The sequence below is a fragment of the Rhipicephalus microplus genome, chromosome 5 (assembly GCF_043290135.1).
Source record: "Rhipicephalus microplus isolate Deutch F79 chromosome 5, USDA_Rmic, whole genome shotgun sequence".
In the NCBI taxonomy this organism is placed as follows: Eukaryota; Metazoa; Arthropoda; class Arachnida; order Ixodida; family Ixodidae; genus Rhipicephalus; species Rhipicephalus microplus.
In genome coordinates this window covers 13998785-14026516 of record NC_134704.1, presented here as the reverse complement: position 1 = coordinate 14026516, position 27732 = coordinate 13998785, and the positions used below count along the sequence as shown (strand labels likewise).

The following is a 27732-nucleotide window of genomic DNA, read 5'->3' as shown; positions in this document are numbered from 1 at the left end:
GTGCGAAGAGCTGAAGACTTCGAACATCGAGTAGAATTGCCACATTTGGTAAATAGACCATTTTTGTGATGGTAAAGCTATTTTTCCTGCAATGCATTTAGCCGAACTAATGGCGGACGGTCACTTCTGCGAACAGCGTGGAAAGGCGCAGTTTGACGCGGAGAATGTAGACGCGGCTCTCTTGGTGCGAGCAGTTCTAAAAGAGAAGCCCCAGCGCGCGTTACCAGGACCGCACTTCCACTACGAACCCGGCTGGTGCGGCCATTAGTTGGGCGAGTATGCAGCGCAGGGAAGTGTGCTTGTGCATTATGAAGACGATCTAAGCGAACACAGACGAAGCGTACGCATATCTCGAAGTATCAAAATGCACCCGAATTGATGCAAAAGTATGGCAACAGCGGCCCGGCTAAAAGCGTGGGAGCTTACGTGTTGCGCATCGTTCGAGCTCCCTCGAGGGTAATGTGCGTGCGAATAACCAACTTATTCGTTCCCAACGCTTCACATGCGGATGTCTTACAATGCAGTTATTAATATTACGGGGCCATGAGCAGCAATCCAAAGCGCACGAACCGTAGACGAGGTCATATATCCCTCGCGAGGGTTCGTAAGCCGGGTTCAGTGGCGTAGCCATGGGGTGACACACCGCGCCCCCCCCCCCCCTCCCGATTTTATTTTATTATTTTTTACATGGAATATGAGTACAAAATTATACTCGACTAGATCTGCCAGCGCGGCACCCACTAAAGAAACAACCTCGCCCCCTCCCCACGAAAAAAAAATTTCCACCTACGCCCTTTGCCGGATGAACCGAGATATCCATTCACAGTACCCGGATTGTGGGGAGGCGTTCAGCACTCAGCCACTGTCCAGCGTTACGAGACACGTCAGACATCAGTGAACAAGACTGGGAAGACACCATCGTAAGTGCAGCACTGAATACCCAGTCAACGACCATCCATAAGGCCCGTGAAAGAGCGGAGATGCATGACTCCCTATTCCGACATGGGAGCAGCCAGCGACGAGCCGAGGGCCCCATCCCGGTTAGTCTGTCAGAACTTGATTAATTTGTTCTTTGTCTAGTCTCCACGTGTGCTTTTGATTGTTTACTGACGCTGATAGTTAGCTGGGGCTGGCACGCGTGCTTCTGAATGGGTGTCGGTTTGAAGTGTAGCTGAGATGCGCTAGTCAACGAATCACCTGGGAGCTTCGTCGACTCGCCGCTCTTCTGAACAAACATGCATTTAATCGCTCAGTTAGAAAAGTTTGCTCTGCAGCAACACTCAAGTCGGAAATCTAGTAGAAAAGCTCAACTTTATTCATTTGCATTATTCATTGTTACAGCGTCGTTTATCACTCGCGCGTGCTGTCTATAAACATATGCGACGTCTGTACACATACATCAGCTGAACCAAAAGCACTCTATCGATGTTGATTTCCGCCAAGTGTTCACTCTTGACTCTATGATGTTTGCATGGCGAGCACCGGAGCATAAAAATTTACAAAGACGCGGTCAACAAAATTGCGCCAGAGATCAGAGTGGCAATGGACTGTGCAAGAGCATTGCAAAAAAAAATATAAATAAATATATATCAGGAAGGAGGGAGAGAGCTAGGAAAGAAAAAAAAGCAAAAGAAAAAGTGAAACTGAGGTATAAAACAGAAAAGCGAAGTTGATTCAGATTCAAGGCGAAGATATCTGCAATGGGACGACATTCCAGTTGCATTCCAGTCTTCAAATGCATAGTGACGAAGGGCCGGTTCACGTTGGTCCTCCCGAAAATGGCGCGGGCGTTCGCCATCATCACCGGTTCCTGTTAATCTTCATACCTTGCGGGTGAAAGACAAAACAGACACATTAAGACGTTGCGCGACTCTTTCTTTCGTTCATCAATCTCATTAAAACTTTGTGCAGGTCGGGAAAAAGAACTACGCACAAGAAAACTTGACGACCACGTTCAAAAGAGCAAGCACACCTCGAGTGAACAAACGCCATAAAATTGCCAAGACAATGAAACTCAAGCTTCCAAAGGCAAATCCATAAGGTTGTGTATGCGCGTTTTCATGTCCCGTATTTCGCTACTGCATCCGAAGCAAGTCACCGGTTTCCTAGTGAACCTCGGGAGAATTAAAAAGAAAAAGTGCACTGAAAGCTCGGTTAATAGTAAATGTTTTAGAGCAAAGCCATCCTCGCATGCCACGCCCCATCGGAATGCGGCTACAATGTTAGTGAATCAGACCCGCGCTTATTTATAACCTCATTTTGAACTTCCACATGCATGGAAAGCTGCTGTTGCAGTCCATTTTCATACTACTTTTTATTTCCTTTTCCATCGTTTAGTGCTGCTAAGCATTTTAGGGGCGAAGCTCTAAGGTCTAGGGTAGTTCATCCCTCCGGCTAACTCAGCACAACATATCCACAGACAGACAGACAGACAGACAGACAGACAGACAGACAGACAGACAGACAGACAGACAGACAGGCGGATGGACGGACGGACGGACAGACAGACAGACAGACGGATGGACGGACGGACGGACGCTTAGCCCGTCATGATTCAATACGTGGATATGCTGTGATTTTAGTATTTTGCAAGCTTAACCGACGTAACTCTCAATAATCATTACCGTCACGCAAACGTGAATGTAACTGCACTAATAGCTGTGATATGCACGGCTACGTGACGCACAAGATGTGCGAACACTAAGATAAGCGTGCTCAGAGTTCCCCTCCAGACTTTGGGAAGTCAATGTATAGAGTGAATTTACCCTCCCCCCCCCCCCAATTTCGCCTATTAGGTGATTCGGGAGGTGGAGGGAGAACACTACATAACTTGACCTCACGAGTATACACAAACGGGGATATACAGCGCCGGGATGCATGCTGCATGCTGTTGGAAGGAAGCCTGAGTTCCCGGGCCGAATGCTGATGATCAGGACAGAGATGTGACACAGAGTGCGCACAGCGGCGACGTACGTTGTCCAAATTGGGTGAGCCTCTCTTCCAGCTTGTCGGCAAGGTCGCTTCCGGCCTGAACAACACTTGCGGCGGCGTGACTGCAAGTGGGAAGGGTTTCGCGGTGCCGCAGGTTAGTAACGCTGTGCGTGCTACGCGCGTGCGTCATTGTTGCAGCGTGTGCGTCAGCTTGTAGGCTTATGTAAACTGGACCACGAACAGGAGATCAATACGCGTTGCAGTGGCGTGACTCAGTTGTTGACAGCAGCGTCATAAGCAGGCCTCCGGGTTTTCGGAGGTTTTTTTTTTTGGGGGGGGGGGTGAAAATAGTCAAGCTGCTTATCTGCTTTTCCTCCCAGGCTGCCTCCTATTGTTGATGAAAATTAATGAACCTATTTTCGCCATAATTTTAAATACCCCGAAATCTCACTTGAAATGACGTCTGAACACGAGAGCATGCGAAAACACTAACTGTATTTTATATCGCTGCAAGGTCTGAATACGCAAACACGTATACATGCGCGCACATATACTTGAATCGAAAACACTCAACGTTTGCTCGTACTGCAGCCTTAATGCCTGAAGGGGGGAAAAAAAGTAAGTTTAAGGGCTCGTTTTTTTTAGCTAGAAACAATATTAATGAGAAATGACATACAATTATGCCAAGGAAAGTATAGGGGATATTATTAGAATCAATTGTAATGTAAGTGTGAAGAAAGAAAAGTGGATGAAAAGATAACTTGCCGTGGACGAATACCGAACCTGCGACCTTCGAATAACGCGTCCGACCACAACGCGTTATTCGAAGGTCGCAGGTTGGGTTCCTGCTCACGGCTAAGTCGGGTGCGCGAATTCGAAGGTCGCACATTCAGTCCCTAAACCCGTGGCGAGCTACCTTTACATCCATTTTCCTCTTTCACAATTACGTTACGATTACTTCCAATAACACCCCCAATCCTTTACTCGGCATCACAGTATGTCAGTTTTCATTCACCTTAAAGCTTGTTGTAAATGACGCAAGCATACTTTACATGGTTGCTGCCGCTGACGGAGGTGCGCTTTTTTTTTTCGACTAATGAAGTTGTCAGCTTTTAAAAGCACTTTAAACGTTGAAAATACCCTGTTGAAATCAGAGTTTATTGGACAAATCCAGATTGAAAAACATTTTACAGGCAAGTGCTTTATATATTTTTTTTAAATTTATCCGAAAACACGGAGCCCTAGTTATAAGTTGATAAGCGACTTCTCTTTTTTCGTCATAAAAGTTATCTAGCGCTAAATTTTGCGCAAAAAAAAAAAAAAACAACCACTAAGTTGTGAGAGGACCCGCGCTGCTCGAACTCTGTGTGTGTCGCAAAACTTAGCGCTGGATATGAAGAAAAATGTGAAATCACAATGTAGCCCCGCAACGTAATTTGCTAAGACAAGCGACAGGCGGCGCAAGCGATTGTGGTTGTTAAGCCAAGCTGCTCCGCAGAATTTGATCCGTTTTGTGAATCTGCCTCGACTGAGCAGCTAAAATGATTCGCCCGTTGTGGAGCTATCAAAGTATATACGCCGCAGCTTTTTTTGCGTTGCGCCATCAGCAAAATGCGAGCGCTTGATTGATTGATTGATTGATTGATTGATTTGTGGGGTTTAACTTCCCAAACCACCATATGATTATGAGAGACGCCGTAGTGGAGGGCTCCAAAAATTTCGACCACCTGGGGTTCTTTAACGTGCACCCAAATCTGAGCGCACGGGCCTACAACATTTCCGCCTCCATCGGAAATGCAGCCGCCACAGCCGGGATTTGAACCCGCGACCTGCGGGTCAGCAGCCGAGTACCTTAGCCACTATACCACCGCGGCGGGGCAAAATGCGAGCGCGGCGGCGTGGTATCGAATCCGCGACCTTACAGTACGCATATTAGCTACATATTAAAACTAATGTACCGGCTAACGCGACGTGCATACACCACCATTCATAGGAGGCAAGGGCGTCAATTCCGCAAGCACAGCTAAGCCAGGGCGTCGTGTCGTCTAAAGTGATCTACAAAGCCATCGATATGTGAGAAGCTTTTATTGCTCCACAGGAAAACAAGCGAACTAAAAAGGACAATTCACAAGTTTCACTGGCACGCACGGTAAAGATAAACTAAACAAAAGAGAGAAAGGAAAAATACCCTTATCGTAATGACAACGCATACATCGAAAACAACAAAAGAGAAACCTACAGGCTAATTATGTAACGCATGAACGGAACTCAAATACAGCCTTATCGAGTTTGAGTATGCGCAAACCATTCTTAAGAAGAACAAAAGTCACGAACTGATGGACGTTGAGCGGAATATACGACACAGGTGATGAACACAATGCGAATGTATACATGTGCATGCCACGAACTGCATCAACCCTTGGATTAGTTATGATGCAGTTAAGCAATTTTTCTTGTATCAGAGCGTGTCCGACCACGAAACTTTTCACCGCCAACGCACAGCAAATTCATAGCACATGGTCCTTCACAAAAGGCTGCTACAATCATGTCACACGCTTGCAATTTCTATAATTACAAATCCATGCGTTCACAAGGTGAATATATAGTTATACGAGGCGTGAAACAATAGACCCTTTTCCGTATCTAAATATTGCAGGAACTCTGATGCCGCGGGCATCGTTTCATAAAATTCTCTTCTTCCTGGTTTGCGATCGCGGCTTGAAATTGTGGTTCGCTGTTCTGGTTCCGATGAAATTTTCCCTTCATGTGCAAGAATGTAACGAACGGATTTCGACAGCCGGTTCTAATATCAGAATATTGGAGAGGACACGTGGCAAAGATCTCATTGTCCGCGCTAACCGTATTGATTGATGTGTGGGGTTTAACGTCCCAAAACCACCATATGATTATGAGAGACGCCGTAGTGGAGGGCTCCGGAAATTTCGACCACCTGGGGTTCTTTAACGTGCACCCAAATCTGAGCACACGGGCCTACAACATTTCCGCCTCCATCGGAAATGGCGCTAACCGTATTGTACCGTGGAATTAAGAACATAAGCTTTGGTAGTATAAGCAAAATTTGATTATTTCTCACACTTTCCGAGTGTCTTAAAAAATAACGTGAAATTTTGTGTGTTGAACCGTGACTAAACACGCCTGTTCTTTTGGCATAGGGCACGAATCTGCTGATTGTGCTGGGAGACAGCGGACCCCGGCAATTCAAATGCGCAAGTTACGAGCAAATAAACTAAATGATTCCATTTTTTTTCACTAATTAACCAGCTGCATGTGTACGAACTTGAGCCCGTTACTTTGCAAGGGACATCCGCCTGAAGTTCATTTTGAAGATTCAAGCAATTTTGAGACAAACGGTGTCATGCTTGTGGTAAAAAATGTGATTATTTCGTTTTACTCTTTGAACAAAACATCTTTTTAAGCATCGGTGATTTTGAATGACTCTAAACTGATAGTATGTCCTCCTCTGAATTCGCTCTAAATTGGCCTCATTATCAATTTTATTAGCCACACTTAGCAACATACGATGTGCAGCAAGGTAACTAGAAATCACAGAGAAATGTTTATTTTTATATTTCGCGAAGTTAACGCTTGCTTTGAAGGTAGTTAACTTAATCAAGAAGTACATGCACGAGGGCGCTTCGAATTTATTTTATCGTTACCGAGTGTATATAAACAGAACTTTGAAAGTTCGGCGACAGTCGCAAAAACCCCATATCAAGCTATCAAATATGTATTCGATTCGTTTTTTTTTTCAACTTCATTTTTTATGGGATCATCGGGCTCAGACGCTACTGCTGAATGTCACAGTTAGACAGCGCACAGCCGTTGTTAAAATGACAGGCGTGGGGACAGCGCGAGCAATAAGACACATTCGTCCTGAAAAACAAAAAAAGAGCGACTAGCTAGATTAAGCTTGATTATGAATACATGGCACATTTATTTTTGCCTGCTCACGAATACAAATTGAATCAATCTGAGGCGTATTTTAGAGCAGCCTACTCTGACGAGTTAACCACGCGCTTGTAAGCTATAAAGAGCCTGAATTATATCGGCTGTATAGCTCAAAAGAAACACTCAGACGGTAAGAAGTAAACGCTAAATAACGATGCCACTCACCTAAGCCAACACTGATATACTGCCGCTGCTTTCTCATGTCTATGCCCCGTGCCGCTGCTTTCTCATGTCTCGTGCCACAAATAAGGCTTATTCGACGACAAGGAACCTAATATCACAATGACAATCAGGAACGCTGAAGACAGCATCACGAGATGAGGGAAAAAAATGTAATTGTATTTACGAAAGTCGCTACGAAATGAGTCGCTTGCGAAGTGGCCTTCGTCAAACGGCCTTGTAACAGCACTGGAGAAGCAAGCAAGCATCGCAGCTAGCTAAATAAACACACTCGCAAGACTCTCCACTGCGGCAATCACACTATCACAATCTTCAAGAGGCCGCCACCTCACCGCTCGTTCCACACGCATAGCTGGCTGGCATGCACGACCATCGGTACGTGACACTGCACGATGAGAAAGAAAAAAAAAGCGCGTATCGTTCAGTTCCAGGAAGGGGAGGCCGGCGCACAACCACCGCCAACTCCAGGGACGGTCGTCGGGCCCAGCACAGTCTTCAGTTCGAGGATGTAGTTGATGGCCATCTTGAGCGTCTTGATCTTGGACAGGCGCCGACTGCCGTTCTGCAGGCGCGGCGGTATCGTGCTCCGGAGTCGATCCAGCGCCGAGTTGAGTCGGTGCATGCGACGGCGTTCCTGGTGGTTCGCCAAGGACCTGCGCCTCTCCAGCTCGGCCTGCGAGAGGCTCCGTTTGCGAACCACGGCGCGCCGCGACACGGCGGGCGACGTCTGCAACGCGCAGGCGGAAGACTTGGCGTCGCCGGCGGTTGAGCAACTACTTGCGGCCACAGGCGGGTAGCCAACCTCCGCGCAGTCCGGACAGTCACCGTACACGCAGTCGTAAGCGGCAGCGCCGTACAGGAACGAAGAAGGCGGGGCGTCGACGTAACTGCGGTCGTACACTGCGTACGAAGGGGTGTGGCGATGATGATGATCGGCCAGCGAGGACAGCGGCACGTCTTCCAGCGGGTAGAAGGCCGACGTGGCGACTTCGGGATACGGCGGGCGGCGCATCAAGACCGCGGCTGAGACGCAGCAGCGCTCGTACGCAGTCGTCGCCGCGGTGGAGGCCACGGGCGTCTGATAATGCCGCTGGTACACCATGGGCACGTCCGGAGCCGAAGCTTCGCCGTCGGCAAACATGGAAGAGGACCTGATGTCTTCGGTGATCACCGGGACAGAGAGGACTTGGCGGCTTTGACGTGTGCGCGCGTGCCAGCCCGTGTCCGACTAAAGTTCTGAACTCAGCATCGCCACATTCCCTTTTCTTTAAACGCGTCTCTCATTCGGCTTTTTTTTTCTTCATTCCTTCTTAAGCACCAAGGAGGAGAGTCCACAGCAGGGAGGGGCCACCGCGCGCAGCAGCAATAGCAACAACGCGAAGAACTCTGAACTTTGTCCCGCTATGCAAAAGAGAGGAGAGAGGGTGCACGGCAGGGAAGCGGTGCACGTCGCTGCGCCACGAGCTATGGTGGTGCGAAGGGCAACAGATAGCTTTGGCAAAGAAGGGGGGGGGGGGGGGGGCAAACCTCTTGTTTACTTTCTTCACCACCAAGTGTGCGCAGCGTTGGCGTTGCTGGCGCTGCTGGCTCTAATTATAAAGTCTACGGGAAGAAGCGACGGCCGGAGGGAGGCGGGCTCATCGGACGAACGTGCCTGGGGCACCGACTCTTGCTTTTCGTGCCGACGCCAGCGTGCGTAGCGTGGCGACGGAAACAACAAAAGAAAGAACGGAAACAGGAGAGGGCTCCCCAAAAACTTCGTGTAGCTTCCAACGCCTCGGTTGCAGCAGACGGACTCTGAAGAGAGCACGTTTGGCAAAACATGGCACGCGCAACCGCGGCAGCTTCTTTAGCCGCTGGGCGAACCGACCGATGCTTGGAAGATGTAAAAAGAAAACAGGATGTAGGGGGTAGAGAGCCGACCGCGCTGTCTCAGGCGTTCATACGAAACGCCTTCGCCTTCCCGCTTCTCCTTCCTCCCAGTTTTTCGCCGTCTGCGATTGCAGCGGGCGGACGCACACGACCAATCAGCTTGCGAGCGTACGGACAGCGCGAGGTCCACGGCTACGTGAGCCAATAACCGAATACTCGGGCCTTTCCTGCCACAGGTAACGTTGTTTGTCGGTCATGGGGAACAGACAGACATTTATAGAAACAGCAGGGACGACGGTGCTCGCGTAAACAAAAAAAAAACAAGAAAAACGCAGCTCGCTGGTGCCGCGATTTAAAGCAGACCACCCACAATGCGTGCCCGTAATCCTTCCGTAGCCTGGAGTCGGTGCAGTGATTGAGTTTTTTTTTTGTTTTTCCTTTTCATGAACCGCTGTGGGGCACTCGGTCAGATGTCGACAGGCAGTGACAATGCAGTACACCCATCTCCGCCGGCAACGACAGCGGGAAACTAAAGAAAGGTGTCCCGCTATTCCCACACATGGTGGGGAAACAAGCGGCGCTCTGCCGTCGCCCTTTTCCCGGGGTTGTTGGCCCCTTTCCCATTACGCTATCGCCGCCACCTTGGCCGTTCACTTTGGCCCGTGCTCGTCGGCGACGCGGAACCATTAGTTAAGGATGGTGCGAAACGGAACGTTCACTTCCGTTACGGGCTCGGAAAGTTTGAGGCACCGAACGCTGAAGGTACTGCTTTTCCGCCCCTTGTTATCTCGTACCTGCCCTGGGCGCCCACATATGGATGCAGAATGAGCTAAGGATAAATTTAACGAAATACGGAACACATGTGCTTCGGAAACACTGCCGACACATGTGGCGACAAGTACGACGAAGTACAATCGCGGTGAGGACGTTTTCTCCGCTTCTTTTTTTTTTTTTTGCAGCTCGCACATATGCTCACGTGGAGTCAGGGCATTGCAAGCCAGTCGGGGGAAAAATAATAATAACGAGCTTAGATAGCAGGCGCCCACAAAGACTCTCGTTTCGCTTCTTGGGACGAGAGTTAACCATTGCACGCATCCGCAGCCTCCGCGTAAGCACAACAGAAAACGTTGGGGATAACGAACCACCTGGGCGTGGGAGACGAAAAAAGAAAGATGCGGCGCTGTAACATCCTTCTCTTGCACCACTCCTGCAGCGTACCCAAGGTTAGCTAAATGTGCATAGTGAAATTCAGAATCTGATAGGTATCGAACGCTATTCGAATCGTTTTTGAAGAGTAAGGCAACCATGTTCATGACAGGCCTAGAACTCTACAGCCTTTCATTTCGAAGAAACATTCGCAAACTTTGACAAAGTAACATTACAGTTACATTTACTTATCCAAGAAAAGACACCACAATTATGTAAAATGAAGTAAGTTCATGTTGGTAATGAATGACTTAAGTCTTCGTAATATCTTCTTGAACTAGAAGTGTAAATTTGATACAGCATCTACTTCGGTATTCTGCGGTGGTGCTTTTGTCACCAGTTTTTAATTAAAACTAAAACATAAACGATAAATAATATTCCACGAATGCACATAGCCGTTTCGGCGACACAAGAGCTTGAAGCGAGAATTCCTATACATCCGGTGATGAGCACAGCTTTGACGATCCCGTAAAAAGCTTGACCCGCAGGTACCTTCGTAAATCAATAACTAAAACAGCAAAAATGATCCTTCGCTGTTTTAACACGTTGCTCTTTCGGGGGTTTTCCCCTCGGTGCCGGTTACTCAGAAAATGTAGGAAGAAATATTCAGTTAGAATAGAAAATTCGCTATTCGAATCGAGTGCCGAATAACACTACTCGATTCGTAATTCGAAAATTTCGAGTATTCGAATCGTTCGAGCGTTCTACCGACCAGAGAGGAGGCGCTCTACCGACACACCCAGGTTCGTGGTTCCCGGTCGCGTTCCGATGGGGGCGGTTTGTCGCCAGTGAACGGCCTGGGAGGCGGGAGAAGTTCTTCGCTGCGATCGTATAGTACGGGCTCTCATCGCCAACTCCAAGTAATAAACCTAAGCCACGCACTTTAGCGCAGTCTTATACAGGCACTTTCGAGTGCGATCGAGCGGCGATAATGATCTGCAATCGGTTCGCTTCTGCATTTTCCGCAAATAGAGACAAAGAAACGACCTCGATCGAAAGTGCGCAGAGTCAAATTCGCGTTACTCCATTGAATTTTCGTGTTCCGGTCTGAATCGACGGTGTACATCAATCGACCAAGTGTACGGTCTGAATCGACCATAGTGTACATCAATTACATTACCCCGAAATAATCTTCATGGCTACATTGAGGGCAGGGCAGCCAACACGTTTTACTCATGATTTCATTGCCATTACATGCCCGTTACTGTTTGCTGAAAACCTGCTGACAATCTCTAAAGCTTGATTGATATGTGGGGTTTAACGTCCCAAAACCACCATATGATTATGAGAGACGCCGTAGTGGAGGGCTCCAGAAATTTCGACCACCTGGGGTTCTTTAACGTGCACCAAAATCTGAGCACACGGGCCTACAATCTCTAAAGCTTACACAGAAGCTTGTTGATATCGTTGTTTCAATCTCTTACAGCTGGGCTCGGCGGCCTTTTCAGACCGAGGGACAATGCATGAAACCTACACAGTGGGGCCCGGACGAAAAATCAGAGGGGGGGAGGGGGGTGGTGTGCTGGCAAAGCGATTACATTCAGCAAACTGACACTGATTTGTAAAACTGGGTTGGATATCACGTGCATTTTAAGCACGGTTCTCAGAAAGTTGCAATCAAACATAGGTTACAAGCGCAAATACTTTTTTTTTGTCAAAACGGCTATGTCAGCTTTCAGATACAGGAAGTGGCCAGAGAAAGAGGGTGGGGGGAGGGTAAAGGCTGTGGTGGGGGCGGCATAATATTGCCACGTGGGCTGCAAGCGGCCCACAAGCTGCCGACCCCTGCCTTACGGTAATAGTATTAAAAAAAAAAGTTGTGGCTCCTTCATGTTTCTTCTCAGTGAAGCATGACATGCACATCCCTCATGTTTCCATCCAAAAAGTGCAATGTGAGTTGTGATCGAATGATCAATTTGTGACGGATAACTCTGTTTTTGTCGAAAATGGATTTTTCAGGCACTGCAAATGGTTATAATCTCTTTAACCTAAATTTTTTCTTAATTCCGAAAGTAATCTCTCTAGAGAGTGAGTTTAGGGAGGACAATAGATGTGACTTGTGGCGAAAATCTCGCACTTCCGGCTTATTAAGGTGGACTGCATACCGTTTCTACCATTCTCTACATACAATGTACAAGGTTTTCAGCAGGCTTCCTCTACGTCCTGGGTGAAATAAATAAGGTGCCCCAAGGGCCTGCAATAAGTTTTAAAAAAAAAGGGGGGGGGGGGGCAATTTACATGAACATCTATATACAACAAGGCTACTGTGTATGAGCAAAGTTCACGTGCTCAATGCAGCCTTTGCAATTGCGCATGCAAGTGATTCTCGCGTGTAGTGCAAGGTTTAGCTCGCTACCAAGACATAACAAAATTGAAAACCTAGATCAATTCTCATTTTAAACAAAACATGCATGCAAAGTTGAATGAATGAGGACATAACACGGCTGTTGGAAAATAATACATTAAGGGAACAATAAAGAAATTAAAAAATATATTTTTCTGCATATTGAAAATCTTTTCCTTCACGACACCATAAACACCAATCTTGCTGTGAGAAAATGCGGAACAAATAAATATGAACAAAATATAACAAAACAAAAAGAACGAATAAAAAAGAAAAACAAAAAAAAAGCGTGTGACGACCCTGCACTGGACTGTCTGACGTCACAGATTTTGACGGCGTCTATCAGCAAAAGTGCACTGCTCGCCGCGGAACCGCACCAAGTTACTGGAAATTTCGCTCGGCCAATGTCGCGAAAATACAGAACAAAAAAAAAAAATGCCGGCCGCATCTTTCCACGGGGGAAATCGAGTAAATGCGTCGTAGTGTAACGGAGGTATTGCATGAATGTGGTGCAATTGGGTATGGTTAGGGAATGCTCAATTGTTATTTCGCCTTTATTATTTTTATTTATTGAATGAAGGAGAAGCGTTGCGATAGTGAAATTAACGACGTCAGAGGGCAACCGATCAATACAAACCAATTCACTGCTTCACCTTTCAGCCTTTAACCATAGGCGTACGCACAAAAAGAAGGGTGGGTGTGGGCAGGAGGGGAGCAAAGTCTGCACCATACATTAAAGTGGGCGCTGCAAAGGTGCTGACAACTGTATGTCTATTCCCCAGTATATCAGAAGAACTTCAGATTGTTGCATTGATGTTATGTTTAATGATTAGGTCATGTTAAGTGTAATGCTATTCATCAAATCAATACTCCAAAATGCTATAGAAGCTTCATTTCTCCTCCATTTTATGCATTGCATCATGCAAATAGTACGTTTCTCCAGAGACACATTGTTTGTATTTTAATAAATTAACAGTGGGTTATAAGTAGATTGCAGTAAATGTTCAAAGTATGTGAACTAAACATGATTTCAGCAATATGTTACATGTTCAACTGATACCAAATGTTGTGTCTTTTTCCTACAATGCTTGATTTGTGGCACAGATCTGCAGAACTATAAAGGCCACTAAGATTAAGTTTAGAGAAAATGGAAAAACATGATCTCTTACGTCAATGTGAAGTGAAATGTGTGACGGTGAATAACTGCATTTGTAGGAAATACCTTAACTCTTTCATTACGCCTATCCAAATCGATCACCGGTGATCAACGGTTTTGGATCATCAATTTTGGCATGTTAAATTTGTTTCTCGTGCACCCAGCACTTTCTAGTAGTTAGTCTAGGCACTGAACTTTCAGAATCAATTTGAATTTGCCCGTTTCGGCAACATAGCGATTTTTGACAGACCTTTGCACGAACCGATGTGCGTGTATTGTTGGAAAAGTGTAGTAGGCTGGCGAACTTGACAAAGGTATGTGCACCTCGTGATTATGGTACAGTCACATCGAAGTTCTGTAATGAAAAGAGCTTTTGCAAGCCAAATATCGAATTAAACTGTCAGCTTTGCAATTTTACTATTTGTGACGTAATGATGGCCAGATATTTATGCCATATATTCAATAGAAAGCTGTCCCTAAGAGTCAGGAAAAATTTATTCTACAAAAAATATTTGCGAAGGTCCACTGCATGTTTAAAGTGTTGAGGTGGCCTTCTATGACAGTTTCCAGCCGCTTTCGTTTTGCTTGCATCATTGTATCAGACACAGGGTCACATCTTGCGTCAATATTCACTCCTATGATGTCGTTGTCACGCGCGTATGGGTGCGAATCAGCGCTGAAAAACACATGCGCTGCTCAAAACTGTTTTGCAACCTCACCCGAATTGAGTGATGATGAGCTTAGCGTTCGAAGATGACAGCCCCTCAGCTTCAAGTTTTATGGGGACAATGTTTTGCGTCAGCCTGATACATTCACATCCGTTCATGGGTTTGTTTTGTTTACATTCTCAAGTAGTTTCCTCCGCTGCAAGTGCGTATTGTTTCTGACCTTTGCACACAATCTTATAGCTACTCTGGTTACGTGCGTGGTCTGCACTTCGTTGGGGCGCAGCGTGCTGGCGCTGGCTGCAGAACTTCTCCTAACAACTAGAAGTCCACCGGAGCACATCTTTGCCCTGACTACGAAGCAGTGCTAAACGTTTTAGAACTGCGGCGATATTGTCCTTTTTTTAATACGATATGTGCGAAATTAAAAAAAAATGCTTGGATGCATATACTGGAATGCCAACCTATGTGGTGTAAGGTGGCTCATGGAAAGAGGCAACGCTAGATGAAATAGCAAAGTTCATTGGGTATCTTATTTATAGAGGGATTATTGACATCACGGGCATCCATCTACTTCTATAAGAACACCAGGAGACACAACAAAAATTTACTGAGAAAAAGTGTACAAGTACACTTGTGTCTCACAAAAAATCATGCAATGCTTCACCGCATGGCACGAGCAATGAAGCAGCACCTCGGTTCTGATTTTTTGTGTCTATGTGATGAGAAACATTTTTGTACAACACTGATCATTTTAAAACTTTCATCATCATTAAACTTTTCCTGGGTCATTTATCTGCAAAATGTATATTCTGAATTTTCTTTGTTTTGAATATTTTTGCCTGTATAGTGTTCTTTAATGCACTGTTTACCAGCTTGTGACCAAAAATTTCACATTGTTCACTTTTTTATTCATTCTAAAATATTTTTGTTGCTCTACAACATACATTTATTGGAAAGAGCATTTTGTTGTGCACAGTATGGAATGCTGCAGTGCGTGATGGAATACTTTTCCAACTGGCAAAAACAATCTTCCCAAGACATATGAAAAATAACCATTTTCGCACGGTAACGAAAGAGTTAAAGGACTGATAACTAATATGTTTTGACCCTGTTTTTTCCAGCGCGACAGAAAGCTTACCCTACGTAGTGTTCGTAGCTGCAGTAGTTAATCCAAAAAACACCTAGTAATTTTTATAAGAAGCATTTTTTTATCTGAAAAGCTTTGAACATGAATGTGTCTTTTTGTGCAGCAATTCTGAAGATTGATAGAAATTCTGGTAGCCCTTCTAGCGACTCGTGCATGCTGCTGTTCTGCTTTCACAAGAGTTCCTGTAACTATACTTAACCATGTTTATTTTAAGCCTTACAACTATTTTTGAAAATAATAAGCCGTTACAATGAGATTATGTGGCTTAGCACAGCTTCCCTGTATTTGTACCGACACAGGTGCGTCAACCAAAGGTTGGTGCACCTGTGTCGTAGATGGCTAGTCCCATTGTCATTACTCTCTTGATATGATCCAAGCCAAGTCACCGAAATTGTCACTGCGCATATGCGTGCATGGCCATGCCGAGTAGCAGTACATGTTATTTCTGAGTCTAAGTGTAAGTAGAAAAACCACGTCACTCCCAAATGTTAGCGACCTGAAACTGCATGCACGGTTTTATGAATCCGCAGAAAAGTTGCTAAGGACGCTGCTGACAAGCATGGGATAATTATCTCATGCGAAGGTGGTGCCACTTAACTGTGTACTAATAGTGCAGCCTTATATGTACATTTTTTATGGAGTACTATCTGTTACTCTAAAGAAGCAAATGATATTTCAATACTAGGACGAAAATTGCTGACCGCTTACACCAGACTACAGCCACGAGACAGGCCACACCGAATAATTGAAGTTTCTGCCATTAAATGGCACCACAGGCCATTTTTCACAGTTTTTCATTTAGAAATCGAAATATAACTGTACTTCTCATGAGAAAAACAGAGTTAGTTTGAGTTACTATGAGGGTCAATCTTTTCATCAGGAGAGTCGTCTCGTTTCATGTTCTGGGCAGTTGTTGGTCCCTTTAATAACCATTTAAAAGCACTGCATGGAGAAACTTGTGAAAGTAATGTGAGAACAACATTTAAAAATTGTGACATATGTAGCCAACATTTTGAAGTACTTGTTGAGCTTGATTTCAGGAGTGAGACTGGCAGAACAGCAGGTTAGTTTACCATCATGTTATACAATATGACCAATGAAAATTGAGACATGCAAAACTGCATGAAGTACTTTCAGCTAGACAAGTATTATGAATGTACGGAAGACATACATAAAAGTACATGAGCATTTGCGTGTACCCATCAAAGTGACTCACTAACGGTCAGAACATGTCACAGGACATTGTTGAAAGAAAAAAAAGAGTGTGAATTAATAGTGGCAGCATCACGCGTTCTTTTTGTGATTTCAGCAGGATTTGAATTATTAAACTGCTTTGGAAGTAATAAAAACCGGCATGTCCGGTCACCTGGTGCTAAGTCGTGGTAAAGCGCGAATGAGTCGTTTGGGCTGTTCGGACTACCATTTGTGCTGAATATTAATTCATAGAGGAACTTGTAGATGGGCTAGTTGGGGTGCATTAATTTGTGCACACCAGAAGAAAGAAGCAGGAAGTTCGGGCATCGTTATGAAATCCTTAAATCTTTCCAGTTCATTGTGCTATGATTCACAAAAGTTATCAGCATATGCCTAGGACAGCTTTATCCCTGGGTTGACTGAAAAGTCAGGAAACTTAATCTATGTTACATTATGTGTATTTGATGACACTAAGAACACATGTCAATCAATGATACACTGCCTATTTTGTTTTAGCATCTTCTGCCAACTCACAGGAAGCTGCAGTGTTCCTTATATATAAAAGCACCTGTATTGATTTAGTAGGAAATTTAAAAAGGTGCTTATTTATAGCTACATTGGAAATGAATGTGATATCAGGCAAGGGCTGTTCCAAACAGCGAAACAAGTGGAAGTCTGATGGTGCAAGGTCAGGCAATTATGGTGGGTGTGGCAACACAGTTCAGTTCAGTTTTATTTTTTTAAATGCTCTTATTCAGGGGGTGTTACATAAGCAGTGAGATTACAGGCAAAAGTCAAGAGAAATGCTTCGATTAACATTGCAGATGATCAGTGACGCGTTCTTGAAAAGTAGATGATGAGGTGACGTTGACCATGTCATAGGGCAGGCCATTCCAGTCTGAAGCACATCCAAACCTCAATGACAAATGACCAAACTCGCGTGTGGTTTCACGTGATGATGATCGAACACTCTCCTTTTCGGACTGAAATTCCTGCCATTTCTAAATGATGGCTTGATTCAAACTGTTCAATTGTTGACAGTATATTTAAGAACTTTTTGTCTCATTCCTAAGGCGAAGTTTGAAACAAATGCCTCCTTCGAAGGGCCCCTGGCCTGGTCTGCCAATAACTGGGCATACAAACAAAATGCTTACATTGTGCACTCATGATTGTCGGCCAAGGATTACACGACTACGCACTGCGAAAAATGCTCAAATTTCGAACTGCACGGGTAGTGACGTTGGTAAGAGTGCTGTGCCGAGCCCCTAAGATAGGTTCCATGACCTCCTTGCCTGCCAGACATAACAGTAGGCGAGGAGGACGTGGAGCTGCTCTAAACTGCAGAGAAAGGAGGAGTGCGTCTCACCAACACTAGGCAATGTGACGACCAACCCACTGTTTTACGGACAATGAAAGAGTATTTTGCATATGTCTATCCATGCCATCAGATGAACTGCCGAGTTCATCAAGAATCCTCTTATTGAGCATGCATATGTGTCCAGTTTTGAGGTGAATGTGAACAGTTGAATGATGGATGTTCAACATTTCTGCAATTTCTCATGTCGTTTAACAATGGTCTGACTTAACAAATGCCTTTATTTAGTAATGGCCAAAATATTCATGGCATTTCTAACAACCCAATAGCATACAAATTTTTTATATAATGAACATCGTTCCTAGCTGCGGCACTGTCTTTCCACTTATTTCTTCTATTGCTGGGCACATTATTTGCTCAAAAGAGCAGGCTTCATTGTTGGCACTACGCAACTCATTGAATTGGCCGACTTCTATGCCTGGGGGTAAGCACACATTACACAAGCAAGGTGTGATATGTGGGACAGGTATTTATTTCTAATATAAAAAGGTTATTGGACAGATCTTTTATTTTCGCAGATTACCAAGCATACACTACAATCAGTTTGTAAGCCTCTGCTTATATATGCAGATGTTAACTATCAGATGATTCAACTAAGCACTGTTTTAATCATTAAAAAAAGAAGCCTATTCATACACACGCAGAGTTTCGATCTTTTAGTACACCAAAGGTTACAAATATAATCATGTTACAGCAAGACAAGCTGGACAAATGACTTCAGATATTGAAGACGTGGTGTACATCTAAAATAATCTAGGAAATTCTGGAAACTAACAATTGTTTTGTTACAACTAGGGTCATAAAATAGATAAGAAATTTAGTTATGAGCATCTGCATATAAGACAACCACAAATGTTGCCAAGGAAGCAACACTCATCATTATGAACTCAAAGGTCGTAAACAAAAAAAGATACTTAAAAAAACAAAAATAAGAACATTTCTTACATCACTCTTTTAATATTCAAGGCCTTGCAACATTTGTGTTATTTAGAAAACAACAGAAAAAATAAAGATATAACAGATAACAAATATACCGGTTATTAGGCAACAAGAAAACAATATATATATATTTGAAAGAAAGGCTGCAAAGATTGCAAAATATGAAGTGATGAACTTAAATTTTAAAATCCTTCTTTAATAGCAACAAGCATGTGTCGGCCTCCCGGCACTCACTAAGCATAGTTTATTATCACAGCAGAAGTTTGTTATTGACAGAGCAGTTAGACACATACGGACGATTACAATGCAGCAAATAGACTTCACAAAATGTAACTTGCACTGCTTTCTACCCACAACAGATAACGGCAATTGAGATGCAGCAATGCCTTTTCTTTGGAACGAAGCGTAAGCATATTTCATGAAGCTAGAATACTTGACGCCAAGTGATGCTTAGCAGACATGGTTGAGGCATTAGAGAGTGTTAAATAAAGACTCGGCATACTTCAACGAAGCTAAGCTGTCAGACTAGATGAAATGTAGCACAGAGTTGGCGGCAGTTCTCATTAAGATGTTGGCAGCTCAGGAAGATCTGTGTGTGCAGAAGACTTACGATCCAGCCTCCTGCTCCTGTCCCAATGCATCAAGGAAGAGCCCCATCGGAGTCTTCTTCAGTCCAATGGTCTCAATCTTGTTTGTCAGCTTGTTCTTGATGTTACGCAGACGCATCGATGCATGAATGAACACCACTGGAAGTCATCACATATTAGAGTATAAATTTTGACATGTAATGATGTCTTTTGAGCTATCCAAGTTCATTCTACAGAAATTTCATCAAACATACACTTATTCCTTAAGAAACCAGTGTACGTGCAGCTGCATAATGTCAAACCAAGAAATCATGTACGGAATTTTGTAGGTCTGACATTACACTGACACTGTGCTGTTCGAGCAATGATTGTTGCATACAATGACCCTCCATCCGATGGTAGTTATTTGTTAGGAGACTAAACTATCAGTAGTTACAAATAATGAAGAACACAAGAAATATGGCTGAGGATACATGAATAAGTAGTGTATATATTGGACCAAAATGAGCAAATTTAAGACAGAACTTTCCTATACTTACACACTATCGGCAAGAGGATGCCAAACAAAAACACCACCACGGAACCGAGAACGTGGACAATGAAGTAGCCACCTAGAATTAAGAAAATATTCCATTCAGCGATTTGGATGGTTGGACACACTCACAATTCATGGCGTTTACATACCTGTCAGAATAATCAGGATGCTGAGGATCGGGTGGTCTCTTTTGAACTTTATTGCAGCTCTTTTGGAGTTGGTGATATAATAGAAGAGACCAAAGGCTACGGTGACTGCAAGCATTCCACACAACATTTTAGACGGGTGCAGGATCCTGTGGCGGAGAACAGAATGATGCCAGAAACTGTAGGCTGGCATGTACGCATTTTGTGCAGAATTGTCTTTGATCAACAGTGATCGAAACGGCGTGTCTCTGGATCTGATACTGAAATATCCAAAATCCAAGTCTCGGATATGGCAGTTGTTATTCTGACGAAGACCTTTTGCCGCGGCGACACATCATCATCAGCCTGTCCACGCCCACTGCAGGGCAAGGGCCTCTCCCATGACCTGCCAATCAACCCGGTCTTGTGCTTTCCGTTGCCCCGTTATCCCTGCGAACTTTTAAATTTTATCGGCCCACCTAACTTTCCGTCTCCCCTTCGAGCGTTTGCCTTCTCAGGGAATCTATTAAGTTACCCTTAAAGACCAGCAGTTATCTTGTATACGTGCTACATGCCCGGCCCATTTCTTCTTGATTTCAACTACGATATCCTTAACCCTGGTTTGTTCCCTGACCTACTCTGCCCTCTTCTGGTCTCTTAAGGTTACACCTATCGTTTTCCTTTCTATTGCTAGCTGCGTCATCCTCAATTTAAGCTGAACCTTCTTTACAAGCCTCCAGGTTTCTGCTCCGAACGTAAGTACCGGAAAGATGCAGCTGTTATATACCTTCTTCTTGAGGGTTAGTGGCAGATTACCATTCATGATTTGCCCCGCCGCAGTGGTCTAGTGGCCAAGGTACTCTGCTGCTGACCCGCAGGTCATGGGATCGAATCCTGGCTGCGGCGGCTGCATTTCCAATGGAGGCGGAAATGTTGTAGGCCCGTGTACTCAGATTTGGGTGCACGTTAAAGAACCCCAGGTGGTCGCAATTTCCGGAGCCCTCCACTACGGCGTCTCTCATAATCATATGGTGGTTTTGGGACGTTAAACCCCACATATCTATCTATCTACCATTCATAATTTCAGAATGCTTGCCGAACATGATCCACCCCATCCTTATTCTTCTAGTATTTCACTCTCATGGTTCGGCTCCACGGTTACTACCTATCCTAAGTAGACATATTCCTTTACAAACTTCAAGCATCTCTCCACCTACTGCAAAGTGCTGTTTTCTGCCGAGACTATTGCACATTACTTTAGTTTTATGCATATTAATTTTCAGACCTACTTTTTTGCTTTCCATGTCCAGTTCAGTAATCATGCACTGTAATTCGTCCCCCGAGTTACTAATCAAGGCAATGTCATCAGTGAATCGCAGGTTACTATGATACTCTCCATTAACTCTTATTTCTAAGTATTCCCAATCTAAGGTCCAGGAAACTTCCTGTAAACACGCGGTGAATAGCATTGGAGAGATTGTGTCTCTCTCGCTTACACCCTTCTCTATTGGGATTCTGTTCCTTTCTTTATGGATAACTATGGTGGCTGTGGATCCACTGTAGATTTCTTCCAGTATGTTTTTGTAGGGTTCTTTGATGTCATGATTCCACAGTACCTGTATTACTGCTGATATCTCAACTGAGTCAAACGCCTTCTCGTAATCTATGAAGGCTATGTATAAGGGTTGTTTGTATTACACGCATTTCTCTATTACCTGATTGACTCGAGGCATGTTTTTGTTGCTGCTGTTTAGATGGTGACGCACCCTTTAGACACGCAACGCATGGCATCCGATCAGGATTGCCGTTGTCGACCGTAACTGGTTCCTTTACGCAATAAAATCAATTGAGGTCAAAATAGACCATGTGACTACGGTAATAATTGCATGCGCTTCCTTTCTCTCTCTCTTTTCTGTTTCTCCATCAAGACAACCTACATTGGTCTTTAGGATACAACGTCTTCAGCGACAAAACGTATGTGCTTATTTACGAGTAAAATGACGCAGGCCACGACGAATGTTTAATACGGGGACGTTGAGAGATCGTGAACCACCTGTGTTATGGTTAGCCGCATTTCTACGTCTCCATCCACATGCGCGGTTACGCTTCACATGACATGACACGCGGGAAGGGCGCCAGTATTGAGAGCAACTGCACTTCGTCGGAGAGCCAAAGGCCCGCAAATAGCATTATGGGGCTTTATTATGCAACATCTACGGCGCTTCGCCGAGCACGCGAACGCAGCTGTTCGTGCTAAAATTAGGGTGGTGTCAACCAGCCGAGACTCACCCAACGGCGAGGAATACGAGGATGGCAAGGACGAAATAGTTGGACTGGTAGTACAGGAGATTGTTGACGACTCTGTTTCCCCATTTTTCGAGATCCTTAATGTTTGGAAGCTGGAAGCGGGCTGATTCGAGCAGAAAATCATCTAAGCTTCGAAGCGGTGCGACTTCCACTTCGTTGGCCATCTTGATGCAATGGAAGAGAACAGCCAAAATCGCTCGAGGCGCCCTCTGCAGGTGGTTCTTCTTGTTTCGGTTTCTCAACTCGCGTACGATGCATGGCGTTTATCTGTACTAAAAAAAAAAAAAAAAAACAAATGTGGACGCAAATAACTTTGCCACCTGTCTGCATAAAAATGTCCCGCAGTAGCCGCGCCCAATTTTCACGCAGTACAGTGAAATAAAGCGTGCAAATTACGATTTTTTTTTGCTCACAGAAGTAAAAGTTGACACAGATGTGAATAAGTGGATCCGTTCGTGTGTATCAGTTGGCTTGCCACTTTTCTTTAATATTACGGTTGCGTTAAGTTTTGGTCTGACGGCCCTTTTTGCACGTTCGTTTTCGCTATCGGGGTGGTCTACCGTACTTCGTGACTCCTTTTTCATCGAACAACTACGCTGACGTTAATAATTAAAAAAAAAAAAACTTAAATGCTCCAGTGTTAATAGATCACCTTCATGCAACTTTAACAGAGGGACATGAGGACACCTCGTTGTAGAATGAATGAATATGAAAAGTTCTTTATTGAAAAAAAATGGGGGGGGGGGGGGGGGTAGGCGCATGACCTGTGCGGGGAAAAGCGGGACTTTCAAACTACAGTACCATTTCACGGTGTCGTATGTTTTGCACTTATTGTATTCACCATATCACTGGTATTGAGGCAGTATGCGGTCTGTACTGTGGCTTGTCGGACCCCCTAAATCACTTTGATCAGGCCGCTCTGACTTCCGAATCGCGCAAATAAAAACTGCGTATCCGGGTTGATCTGTATAAGGAGCGCTTCACGCTAATTTGTGGAGTGCAAAGCTTGCATGGCCATTCACCCTTTAGGAACACTGCCACCATAAGTGGTCAAGGTCTGCACGGTAGCGCAGCCCACCGTGATTGCACGTCATTTGCCTCATAACTCGAGCAAAATTTCTGTGATGAAAAGTAGATTCTTAAGCCTGAAAACCTGATGAAATAGCTCTTGGGCACTTCATGCGTCAACACCAATGAGGACACGGTTTCCGTGAATGTGATTACGACTTCAGCAACCTCAGTGTCAAAAGTACATCTGTCCTTGTTCGTCGACAAATCTGAACACACGCACAACGTCAGGGTGATCTTTGAGGCGATCGAGAAGAGCCTGGTCACGATAGGCTAGGTACAAGTCGCTTAAGCAGGGAGCAATACAAGACCCAGTACAGATTTCATTTTTTTGTTTAACAACAGTGCCATCCCATAAGGCGTAAGTGGAATTAACATATAATAAAGAGGTTCCAAAAATTGGTCGCATGTCAGACCGGAAGCGTTTTGAAAACGCACTGCTCCAAACTTATCTAAGCAACGGCCTACACATGTCATGAAGCCGTCTAGAGGGAGAGAATAGTAAGATCCTTCAGATCACTAGAGAAGGGCACAAGATTTCTGCCATGATTGTTTTTAAAGAAATCAACATGTTCAGAGTTGCTTACTGGAAACGGGTCTTCACTTGCAAAAGTTTCAAGAACGTTTTTAAGAACACTGCTACATGTTTCTCCCAGATTGCGTTTTCCGACACTATCACATGGAACGGGCAATATGGTCTGCGCGTTTTCGCCGAAAAGAACACATCAAGGTGATTTTTCGCGCGCTTTGCAATGGATCGAAACAAATGATTGAGCTTGAAGCTTTTACACAAGTTTTTAGCGTCGTGGAAGAAATAGCTTCATTAGCTTTTGAATTATACGTAGTCCTGTCTAAAACAACAAATCCGTCTTCCTCGTCCGCAGGAACAAGTGCGAGCGAATGCTCCTTCATATACTTAACGATTCTGAACGAGGAAACCTTTCCTGCAAGGGAACGCACACCCACTCCTTCTGATACACACATTTCCGACTCGGCGTCAGCCACTCGCTTGGATAGCACCATTTCCAACAGTTCGGGAGCAGATTTCTTGGGTTCAACAGCGAACTTTGACCCAAGTTCGAGTACCTTGCGAGTGTTGTCTGGCAGCGTATAGTGTTGCCGATGATTTTCACCTGGCTTGTCGACACAGGGGTTTTCTTTCGAAGGCTCTGCCTCAGGTCAAAACGTGATTCCAGAGGAATCCTGTCGTCGATGATCCATGAAAACTGTGCCCAAGCGTTTTCAGATCCTGCAGTCTTCAGGAGCAGTCTCAAGATATCTCTGTACATTTGCACTTGTCGCTGCCGTTCGGAGCGCATTAGTTTGCAGATAAGAATGCCGTGGCTGGTTGAAGGCTGGCAGCACCCAAATAAAACGAGAACTTCGGGTGCCAGAATTTTGTGACGGACTCAGAGCCGAGCACGCGAGCTATGTAAGCTGCCGTTGCAAGGAGCGGCACTGTGCAGCAAGGCTCAACGAAGTATAGACGAAGGAATGCCCGATGTACTAAAAATAAACATTCTCCGCCCATGCAAAGCTCTTAAAATGCGCCATTGTACAATCCTGTTTCAGTAACTCCCTTAAAAAGTCCTGTAACCACAAGGTTGAAGGCAGTTTTCTGAACCAAGCCAAGCGCTTGGCAGGGTCAGGTTACCCAGTACGTGTGCTGAGCTCGGTCGCAGACGGCTTGAGCAGAAAGCTAAAACACTAATAAAAAGGCAATAGTGGTCGAACAGCAAAAAATTTCTGTGGTTTTGTGGTTCTTAGGGGGAAAAGAAGAGAAAAGTGAGCCCCTGACTGTCTGCATCAGGTGCGACACCTCAACAGTAGCTCACCACGGATGGGGGCAAGGAGGGATTAAAAAAATAGAATTAATATATATATATATATATATATATATATATATATATATATATATATATATATATATATATATATATATATATATATATATATATATATATATTGTGGGAATTGAGGCTAGCCCGCTGCCTTTGCGCGGGCTTTGCCGCCTTTTCTGCCGTTCTCATGTCCCGACATGTCTGCCCTCCTTCGCTGTCTGCCGTGGTGGGAGAGCGGAATGACGTTTAACTCCCTCACCCGGTAGCGGATGTTGACGGTGGCGCCGCGCGAGGGGACTCCCAAGAGAGGTTTTCGCGCGCTGCGTCGGGAGCGGTCAGATACTCTCCGGGACAGCAAACGGTGAGCACGTTATCTTTTCGTCCGTCGACTCCCGTCAGTCGGGGGCTCGTCGGACTTCGCTGACGGCGCCTCGCGCCCAAGGCGAACGCTCACCCGCTGTTTGCCCCGCTGCGTACGCACGGCCGAAGGGCGGTACGGTGTCCTAGTGCGTGGCCTCGCTACGCCGACCCGTCTCCCTTCGAAGCCAACGCGAGCGCCTTTGCCCTCGCTCGAGCAACCGGGCCTTTGCTCCGGTGTCTCCGTGGATCAGCTTTACCGCGGAGACGTGCTCGTGGCACCCCTGTGTAGTACTTTGTGCCCGTGGCGTGGATAAGCCTACTTGCTTTCCCGCCGCGCCTATTTGCAACGGGCTGTACTGCGTTTGGTGTTGCCACAATAAAGTGTTGCGACTTGAGCAGTATCGTGTTTCCCGCCACGGCGACGGTTAACGCGTGCCCTGCGGCTCGCTAAGACCGGACCCACGCTGGTGGCCGTACTCCTTCGGGATACGTGTACACCACAATATATATATATATATATATATATATATATATATATATATATATATATATATATATATATATATATATATATATATATATATATATATATATATATATATATATATATAGAGAGAGAGAGAGAGAGAGAGAGAGAGAGAGAGAGAGAGCGAGGCGCAGGGACAGCGAGTGACGGAAGTAAAGAGAAGATAAGAAAGATGGACATGGTCGCAGGAGTCCGAGGACGGGGCACCACTCGACGAGAGCTCTTGTCGGCGTCAGGAGATGGCGTATACGGCGAGCCAGTCGGCCAGAGCTGCACTGTCGTCGGAGATCGCGAGGGCACAACCGGTCGGCACGGAATCCGGCGAACAAGTTCCCTACAGCAAAAAAAAAAAAAAAGTGGCCGTCGTGCCATACTTGCATGATAATCTCAGAAAGATCGCGGGAAAGTCAGGGTTGGATGTGATCTTTTGAGCTGCCGAACGTTTACAAAATTTGTGTCGACGCGTTAATTCACATTGTAAAAGTGCAGACGCCTGCCTCGTTAATCATAGAACACTTTTTTGTAAACGATGTTCGCAACGTTGTTTATGCTATTCTGCTTTCCTGTGGAAGAACCTATGTTGGTCAGACCGGCCGATGTATCAATCAGAGATTGAAGGAACATCATTATAATGTCACGAAAGCAATCTCAGGTCATTTGGGAATTGATTGCCAAGATTGTGGATGCAAGCCCCTGTTCGAAAAAAACCGGAAATCTTGTTTAAGGCACCTGGCGAAATTACAAAGAAGATTATAAAGGCATATGAAATTGCGAGATCATCAGACATGTGTGTTAACCAACCACCAGTATCGCTTTCTCAAAAAGAGCGTCATTACCTTGATTTGACAATTTTCTCTAGGTCGCGATAATGCAATGTACACGTGCTCAGTTCAACGATGTGATTCCGCGAAATGTTCTTTATGTTCATTTCATCTCCGCTCGCTTGGTATATATCTGTCGCTTCGTGCAAAAATAAAAGGCCAGTTAATGTAGCGCTCTGTCCGTGCTAGTCTCTTCTACGTCCTTGTCTGTTCGCGCTTACTCACACTTCATGGATGAAAAGCAACTAGCCCACCAACGTGTTTTGGCAAGGAGTTCGGCACGAATAGGGAAGCTGGCACCTGCAGGTAGGCCCCACTGTACTCGGCGGTCTGCGCGCAAATGCGTACTGTACATGTTTGGCCGTCGGAGCGTCCATGTATGTGTCGGTGGTATCTAAGCTCGCTTCCCTGAGTTGTCGCGTGGCAAGAAACTGGCGGGCAGTATCATTGTGGCACTCTCAAATTATGACAGATAGATTGCCACTATCCCTCAAGAGAAAGGTATATAACAGCTGTATCTTGCCGGTACTTAGCTACGGAGAAGAAACCTGGAGACTTACAAAGAGGGTTCAGCTTAAATT

The 27732-nt window shown here is 45.0% G+C and overlaps 2 protein-coding genes across 3 annotated transcripts; both read right to left on the bottom strand.

Annotated features, from left to right (window-relative positions):
- Positions 1-1649: 1649 nt before the first annotated feature.
- On the bottom strand, positions 1650-22726 carry Jwa (PRA1 family protein Jwa). 2 transcript variants are annotated; one of them, XM_037426130.2, is made up of 6 exons: positions 22518-22726; positions 20253-20398; positions 20108-20179; positions 19592-19727; positions 2974-3053; positions 1650-1826 (listed from the first exon to the last, which is right to left on the bottom strand). In XM_037426130.2, exons 1-6 carry the CDS (start codon positions 22697-22699, stop codon positions 1801-1803), a joined length of 642 nt encoding a protein of 213 aa, XP_037282027.1. In that variant the 5' UTR covers positions 22700-22726; the 3' UTR covers positions 1650-1800. The 2 variants fall into 2 exon arrangements, with proteins under 2 accessions (XP_037282027.1, XP_037282028.1); XM_037426131.2 differs by lacking the exon at positions 2974-3053.
- Positions 7370-8363, bottom strand: LOC119174976 (uncharacterized). The gene has a single exon (XM_037426129.2). It carries the CDS (start codon positions 8219-8221, stop codon positions 7502-7504), a length of 720 nt encoding a protein of 239 aa, XP_037282026.2. The 5' UTR covers positions 8222-8363; the 3' UTR covers positions 7370-7501.
- Positions 22727-27732: the final 5006 nt, after the last annotated feature.